Here is a 9300-nt window from a genome sequence, read left to right as displayed (position 1 = left end):
TTCAGAGCTGGATCTGGGAAGTTAAGAACAAAGTGATGCCAACATGGTAGCCACCGTTGCTTTTGCGGCGGGGTCGCTTGCCAGCATCTGCCATAACTATTAATTGACTATGGATGACTATACCAAAATAGAGGACATTGGAGAAGTCTTCAAGATGTGCTCATGCAAGATTCCAGGTTATATCTCATCTTTGAATACCTTTCCATGGATCTAAAGAAATACTTAGATTCTATCCCTCCTGGTCAATTAATGGATTCTGCACTTGTTAAGAGTTATTTGTACCAGATCCTACAAGGGATTGTGTTTTGTCACTCTAGAAGAGTTCTACGTAGAGGCTTAAAACCTCAGAATCTATTGATTGTTGACAAAGGAACAATTAAGCTGGCTGATTTTGGCCTTGCCAGAGCTTTTGGAATACCTATTAGAGTTTATATACATGAAGCGGTAACACTTTGGTATAGATCTCCAGAAGTGTTGCTGGGGTCAGCTCGCTATTCGACTCCAGTTGACATTTGGAGTATAGGCACCATATTTGCAGAATTAGCAACTACAAAACCACTTTTCCATGGGGATTCAGAAATTGATCAACTTTTCAGAATTTTCAGAGCTTTGGGTACCCCCAACAATGAAGTGTGGCTAGACATGGAGTCTTTACAGGACTATAAGAATACATTTCTCAAGTGGGAACCAGGACGCCTATCATCCCTTGTCAAAAACTTGGATGAAGATGGCTTGGATATTCTCTCAAAAATGTTAGTATATGATCCTGCCAAACGCATTTCTGGCAAAATGGCACTGATTCACCCATATTTTAGTGATTTGAACAATCAGATTAAGAAGATACAGCTTTCTGACAAGAGTTTCCACATGTTGTATCAAGAACAGATAGTCATATTTTTACTGTCAACTCTATTTTTGTCTTATGTGTTTTTGTCTTCTTTGTTGTAAAACTTAAGCTATACTTCATCTTCTAATTTCAAAGTTGTAACTTAAAAATGTAAATATTATTTAATATGAATTTAAATATAATTCTGTATATGTTTGCAGATCTCACTGTAACAACTATTTCTTACTATAATAGAACTTCTATATAAATCTAATATTGGTGTCAGGAATTGGGAAAAATTTGAGATAGCTTAAATCATATTAAACTTTACAGCAGTCCGGTTTTCCTGAACTGGAACTACTACAATTTAGCAGAGTGTACCAATTAAGTTCAGACTTCATAATGCTTTCAAGCATTTGTATGTTCTAGGTGTTTAAATTATATTGTTAGTTTCTTGCCATGTGTTAACTATACAACCTGCCTAAAGATGAATGTTTTTCTACTGGTATTTCAATTTGTGATCTAAATGTTTAAGTATTCAGAATGAGAAAACTGCCCAGATTTGAGAAATAATGCTAAATTTATAGAGGTTTTTCAGTAACTTGAAATACTAGCATTAGAGTATACCAAAGTTTACTAGGTTTTACAGCTAAAGATCAAGGACTGACCATAGCAGAAAAGAAGAGTTTAGAGAATTTATGAACTATCCTGTTTTTAGGTAGGTTATAAAAGATATTTATCCAAGTGAATTCTTATTATGCCTTGGTCAGAGGTAATAACTATGTGAAGGAGTTGCTTATCATTGCTTTCAATTCTGACTTAAACACTTTGTCAACATTTGCAAATAAAGTTTTTATTAGTAAAAAAAAATATATATTTTGTGGTGTCTTCCAGTGTGGCTCAGTGATTGAGCCTCAACCTATGAACCAGGAGGTCATGGTTCAATTCCCGGTCAGGGCACATGCCCAGGCAGCAGGCTCAATCCCCAGTAGGGGGCACGCAAGAGGCAGGTAATCAATTATTGTGTTTCACCCTTGATGTATCTATTTCTCTCTCCCTCTCCCTTCCTCTGTAATCAATAAAAATACATTTTTAAAAAATAATTGAAAAAAAAGAATTATCATGTGAAAGAAAAGAGAATTCAAAAATACTATAAAGTGTAGGTAGCTAACCTTAAAAAGGGCAGATGTAAATTTTGAGTGATCCAGAGAGATAATGCTCATTTGACAGCTTTATATCATGATTCTAATGGCCTTACTGAGTTAAAAATTTCATCAAAACTTATGAGGTATGGCCCTAGCTGGTTTGGCTCAGAGGATAGAGTGTTGGCCTCCAGACTGAAGGGTCCCAGGTTCAGTTCTGGTGAAGGGCACATGCCCGGGTTGTGGGCTCAATCCCCAGTAGGGGATATGCAGGAGGCAGCCGATCAATGATTCTCTCATCATTTATGTTTCTGTCTCTCCCTCTCCCTTCCTCTCTGAAATCAATAAAAACATATATTTTTTTAAAAAACTGATGAAGTATATGTGAAAAAAATAGAGAGGTGTAGTTTTTGTTTGAAATTTAAGCTGAATCATAACAAAATTATATCTAAAAAGAAGTGTTGTCAAAGTGAAATAGGTAAGACAAGAATAAAAGGTTGGGGGATGGAAGGAGGCTCTATCTTTAAACTTTTTTTTTCTGGCTTTCAATACAAAACTGGAAATCATGGACAATACATTATGTTTACAGTTGAAGGAAAAAAAACCCACAACGGAGAAAACAATTAATGATTCCTAATTTAAAAAGTAAACTAAACCCCTAACCCAATATCAAAATATTGGTGTATGACTGTATATCTTTGATTTCTAATGTAATATAAAATGTTAAAGGGTACATCATTTTGAATGATTCCCCACTTTAACTGACTTTTTAAACTGATTAACATCCTCAAGAGCCTCCCACTATCCACCATTTTCATGCTTATCTTTCAAATGCTGTATTCGTGTTTCCCAATGACTTCCCAATAAACTAAACTCTGTGGTCTTAGCAAATACTACATCACTTTGCCTAACTTAATTTTCTAATTCCATTTTCTAGTCATATACATTACATTTAGTCCAACTGGATTTATAAGCCTCTGAACACAAGCTCTAATTTTAAGTTCATTCTAGTCTCTTGAGTTGGAAGAAAGGAGCAGGGGATGGAGAGGAAGGGTATTAAGAAGGAAGAAAGGAAGGAAGGGAAGGGGAGGGGAGGGGAGGGGAGGGGAGGGGAGGGGAGGGGAGGGGAGGGGAGGGGAGGATGGATTAGCTGGGTGAGGAGGCTCCAGTGATGGGTTTGAAGCCATGATGATTTCACCCCATCACAGATGCTCCCAGGGCATCTGTCCTCTCACTCAGTTCCAGCTACCCCACTTACTACCCATATCAACATCTATAAATTCACAGTCCTGTGCTAAAGTGTTATTAAATGTGGCAAGTATAGGGAATACATCAACTCATACATGAATATAAATAAAATCAATCATGTGAAAGAAAACAGAATTTAAACACTATAAAGTGTAGGTAGCTAACCTTAAAAAGGGCAGAGGTAAATTCTGAGTGATACAGAGAGCTAATGCTCATTTGACAGTTTTATTTTATAAATTTGCTTAAGTTCACAATAAAAAGAAATGTATAAATATTTACAAAATATTCTATAGGATGAGATTAGCTTTTTTTAGGGTTAAAGTATTTTATTGATTAAGGTATTACATATGTGTCCTTATCACCCCATTTCCCCCCCACACACACACCCCCACTCATGCAATATTAGCTTTAAAGTGAATTAAGAGAAACTAAAGTACTCTGGGCTGGGTGCTAGTTAAGCCTCAATGTGGGAGTTCTAGAATACCAATAGACTGATTTTAAAATAATATCTAACATAAAAAATATTGAAGCTTTTTAAGACTCCACTTCTTCCTCACTCCTGACTCAATAGAGAATTAATTATTTGATCATTTTTCCATTCCTTTGCATTACTTTTCTGTCTGTACTTTCATTTTTTTCATTGATTCAATAAGGTTTTTCTAAAAAGTGACAGAATTATAAAATCTCTAAGCTAGGGGAGACCTTGAACAACTATTTCCATTTCCCTACTTTTAGACAATAATGCCATACTAAGCAGATGAAGAGCTACATTATTTTTTAAACCTTTAGAGGAGAAGAGTCTGCAATCTCCCGACATTAACAACTCTCAATGTCAGGAAATTCTTTCATATGCAATCTAAATCTCTCATGCTGCTGTTGAAATCAGTTTCCACTCAGCAGAGCTGAGTGGATATTGAAAACAGCTGGTCTTCTGCCTCTATGTAGAAATTCTTCATTTGCTGTCACTGCAATGTAATGAGATTTGAATTTTCTGTATAGCTTTGAGCTAGTCCTTAGCTCAGATCCTTCTCCAAGCTGATTAACCCCAGTTCCCCAACTTACTCAGAGAGTTCATTCATGCCCTTATCTGTCCTCCCACATCACTTTGAAGGTATCTCTACTAGAACATTACCCCAACTTAGAGTCTGCATGACTGTCTCCCCTCACCTCCTCCTGTCTCACTTGTGTGCCTGTCTCTGAGATTGAATCATAATAGGTCCTCAATACATGACAGTTGAATGAATCAATGAAACTGCATTCAGATAAACCATTTTATTCTAACCATTCAGCCATGGTAGTGGCTGTCTTCTGTTAGTTAAGTTTCTTTTGATAACAAGTAACATAAACCAATTCAAGTAGCTTGAGCAAAAACAGGGATTAAATTGCAAGAATACTAGAATATCTGACAAAATCCAAAGAAGAATTAAACCAAAGCTCAGAAAGGGTAGAAACTAGGACAATTTCGTGTATTTCTTCTGCAGAAGGTGTTCCTTTCAGAGTATTGCAATGTGTCTCAACTACCAACAACTTCCAATAACAATGTTGCTCTTCTGGCAACATTTCCATTTCATGAGAGAAACAAACTGATTGGAGCAACTTGGATCAGATGATGGACCTGAACCAAGCAGCCATAGTCCAGGGGACCCTTTCCTATCATTGAGAGAGTTGTCCAGGTGGGGGCAAGAAGAGGACATATCTGTGCATATTGGGAGCTCCTCAGAGAAGGAGAACCCTGCATTGTGGATTTGCCACGATGATGCTCACTACAAAAAGTCACTGACCCCTCAGTCCTGTTGTCACTGTTGAGTTCTTTTGAGGATGTCACAGAGCTGAATCAATAAAGTGATTCAACCTTACTTTTTTTTTTTTTGCTTGACTATTTCCTTTGAACTATGAATCAGTGCTTAAGCTAATGACAATTATCACAAGATTTATCAGGGGTCCTCAAACTTTTTAAACAGGGGGCCAGTTCACTGTCCCTCAGACCATTGGAGGGCCGGACTATAGTTTAAAAAAAAAAAAAACTATGAACAAATTCCTATGCACAGTGCACATATCTTATTTTGAAGTAGAAAAACAAAACGGGAACAAATATAATATTTGTATTTGCATGTGGCTGTAGTTTGAGGACCCCTGATTTACAACATACAGGAAAATTTTTCTTTCTGAAATTCAGTACATTTCAAATGTTATTGAATTGGTAGCAGACTCATACATGAAATACTGAATAGCAAGATACAAATAAGTAGTGGCCAAGCCCACAAACAGGCTTCAGAATGGTTCAGCATTCCTGCAGCAATAAGTCTTGAACTTCCTAATGAGGACACCTGGAGAAGAGGAAAGGAACAATGAGTCAGCTACTTCATAATAACACTTTGCAATAATTTAGCAGTTTTCTATTTAAATTCAATTCTTTCAAATTTCTTTTCCCATTTGTAATTCAGCTGAATACCTATGATAGAAGACAAATAGACAGTTTTTTTTCTAGCTCTACAGTGAGGGGAGTCAATTTCCCACCTCTTGAATAGGGGCTGACAGTAAGACCTGATGTGACTGAATGAGGGGGAAGTGATATTCTATAAATTACAAGCCTAGGCCTCAAGAGACCTTGTGAACGTGCCAAATAAGAGGATACTAAACCATGTGAAAATGTTTAAAAATGTGGATGTTTGCTGTGTAGCAATAGATAACCTATACATCACCAAAACATACCACTAATTTCAGACTATAATAATAGGAATCCAATAAGGCATTCATATCAAACATATATTAAAATGTATCTCTAGCCTCTCATTCAGTATGGCAGAAATCTATAACCTTCCTTTAAAATTTATACATATATATATGTATATACATATATGTATATATACATGCATATATGTGTGTGTGTGTGTGTGTGTGTGTGTGTATACACAAATACATACATACTAGAGGCCTGGTGCATGAAATTTGTGCACTGGCGGGGGTCCCTCAGCCTGGCCTATGCCCTCTTGCAGTCTGGGACCCCTTGGGGGATGTCCACCTGCCGGCTTAGGCCTGGTCCCCCAAGCTGCCCGATCCCCTTGGGAATCGGGCCTAAGCTGGCAGGCGGACATCCCTCTCCCAGTCCAGGACCCCTCACTCCTTACTGCCTGCCTGCTTGCTCCTTACTGCTCGGCTCGCTGCTCCTTAGTGCTTCCACAGAGGTGGGAGAGGCTTCCACTACTGCTGTTGCACTCGCCAGCCATGAGCCCAGCTTCTGGCTGAGCAGCATTTCCCTTGTAGGAGCACACTGACCACCAGGGGGAAGCTCCTGTGTTAAGCGTCTGCCCCTTGGTGGTCAGTGAACATCATAGTGACTTGTCGTTCTGGTCTTTCCACCCTAACGGTCGCTTAGGCTTTTATTATATACATATACATATACATATACATATACATATACATATACATATACATATGCATATGCATATACATATACATATACATACACAAATACATATACATATATATATTAAATTTAAAAGTAAATTAAGCTTGCTTTCCTAACATTTTGGAATAATGTTTATACTTGGAATTTGGTTAATCTAAGATCATTCTTCCCCAGGTTATTTAAGACATTCAGGCAGTCTATAAAATCTTTAAAATGTAAGACCATTTTCAAAATTCTTGCTACTCTGTTTGCATCATTTACTTTGAGAATTTAATTTATGTTTCATATGTTTCCAGTCCTGTTCTCCTTAGCGAGTTATCTGAAAGGTAACTGGGTAGTTGAAATCTATGGACCATCTCCCTGGATGTGGAGATTTGGCTTCATTCCACTTCATCTTCCTGACTTCCGATATGGAGATCTGTCACAACTCCTGCTGTGAGATCTTCTTTATTCTGTTTTCTTTTATCTTTATCCAGAGACTTTCAAGAATTCTTCTTTGTTCCTCCTATTTCCATAGTTACTTTGGTATTTGAATATCTTCCTATGTCTCACCCTGCCAGAGAGTGAAGTTTATGGATGCTTAGTTTGAATGTGGAATGAGATCTGGGACACTTAATAATTAGCGCAGAAGCCAGCCTAGAAATTCCCACAGTGGGCCATACCATATACCCTTCTGTACTCATTATTTTTACTATGTTTTCAATAATATTCTGCTTCTCAAAGACTAAATGAGTCACAGTTTCTTGCCTTTAAAAAATCATATTCACTTTGCAGGGCTCCACCTTTTGTTCATTTTTAATCTAATACCTTTATTGTCCTTGTATCCGTTTCAGTTTCTAATTCTCTTTTCTCTGATAATGACTATTTGGTTTTCTATACTTTGATTACTCTACTCCCCTTTTTCTAAATTTGACCTCTCTTTTTACCTCAGAAAAGAGACAAGAATTAGAACATTATTTTAAGAGATTTGTGCAATTCCTACTATTTCTCTAAGTACCATTACAGTGCCAGGTGCCTCTATTCACATTCACCACCTGCCCTTTTAATGTTTTGGTGGGGAGGGGGGAGAGTGCTCCACAGCAGACTATTAGTCTAAGAAAACTATCGACCAAAAATATCAAAAGAAGTTGTTCTTATAAAGTTTACATTGGGAGAAAGGGGGCAGAAAGAAAAAGAAACATTTAATCTCATTCTTCAAAAAGCACTTATTGAACACCTTAGTAATACAATTTACCTCTGCATGCCTCAGTTTCCAACCTGCTTCAGGTAAATTATCTCATATATCTCATAGGTGGGAGGTTATAAATGAGTTATTTTACATGAGACACTGTAACAATACCCTAAATAGATGTGAGAAAAAGCTATTTCCATTTCACACATAAGCAAATGGGGGTCCAAGAAGTTGAGACACCTCCCTAATCTGATGCACCTGGTCTCCTGACCTCTATAGACTTTTATGCAGCATCACACTCTCTGTTCAAGGCAAAGGAGTGTATGGAAATCTCTGCCTTAGAAAAGCTTAGAGACCGCTTCTGTAGGGCGCGATCCGTAATCCTTGTGGCGGGATTTCCTCTTCTCAGATTTTTGTCTCAGGCGAGGTTTTCCAAGTCCACACTCTCTTGGAGAAGGCCGGAGAGTGGTGTTCCCTGCCACACAGCCAATGATGGGAGCCTCCAGTGGTGCTCACAGCTCCCAGGTGCGATTGAAGCTGGGAGTCGCCACACGAACCCACGCCAGGGCCAGGACAGGGACCACCATTCCTGCAGTGGCTTCTATTCATGTTGCTTCCACCCCGCTCAGCCCACAGAGTGCAATGGCGGCGCCCCTGCTGAGGAGACGGGCTGAGGTTGGTGTAACCTTTGAGGACATTGCCCTGTACTTCTCCAGGGAGGAATGGAGCCTCCTTGATTATGGTCAGAGACAGCTGTACCTGAATGTGATGCTGGAGAACTTTGAACTTCTATCTTCCCTGGGAATTACAGATAAACCAAGATGGCAGCATAGGTAAACACTGGAAATTGCTGCCTCGCACAACAAATTCAAAAATACAACTAAAAGACAAAACAGACATCATCCAGAACCACAGGAAGGCTGGCTGAGTGGAAATTCTACAACTAGAAGGAAAGAGAAAAGCACTAAGACTCAGAGGAGGTGCGGAAGTGCAGAGGTACGGAGGCGCACGCCGCAAGGGCTGGCGACTGAGGACGCGGCTCTTTTTGAATCAGCAGGGAGTCTCAAGCCCCCAACTGCTCTGAACTCCAGTTCTGGGAAGTCTCTGGGGACCCAGGACTCATATGGGGAGAAACTGGACTGTCTGGCAACAGGCAGAACTCGGAACTCGAGGGCGGCTTTCTCTCAGAGGTGCTTGCAGCGATTACCAGGACACTGAGATGCAGAGCCCCTTAGTGTAGGACTGGGGACCTGCCATAGCTGCTTGCTCCACCCTGTTGATCCCCTGAGACCCCGCCCCACCCAGGCTGCGGCAGAGGCTTTTGCATATGAATGCCCTGGCTCTTTGCAATCTGAAAATTACCTAACAAATTGCAGCTGGGCCAGACAGACCCAGAACCTCCAAGGGAAGGCCCAAGGCCCCACAGCAGCTTGCATTGCTTCACAGCTGGTCCTCATCTGGGCACCTCCAAACCCCAAATGAGGAAGGGGAATCTGCAGATCTC

At 39.4% G+C, this 9300-nt stretch overlaps 1 protein-coding gene across 1 annotated transcript; it reads left to right on the top strand.

Annotated features, from left to right (window-relative positions):
* On the top strand, positions 1-965 carry LOC132230864 (cyclin-dependent kinase 1-like). Its single transcript, XM_059688956.1, has one exon. The coding sequence runs from the start codon at positions 163-165 to the stop codon at positions 946-948; it is 786 nt and encodes a 261-aa protein (XP_059544939.1). The 5' UTR covers positions 1-162; the 3' UTR covers positions 949-965.
* Positions 966-9300: the final 8335 nt, after the last annotated feature.

This window comes from Myotis daubentonii, chromosome 3 (genome assembly GCF_963259705.1).
Source record: "Myotis daubentonii chromosome 3, mMyoDau2.1, whole genome shotgun sequence".
NCBI lineage: Eukaryota > Metazoa > Chordata > Mammalia > Chiroptera > Vespertilionidae > Myotis > Myotis daubentonii.
This window is presented reverse-complemented; position numbering and strand designations above follow the sequence as displayed.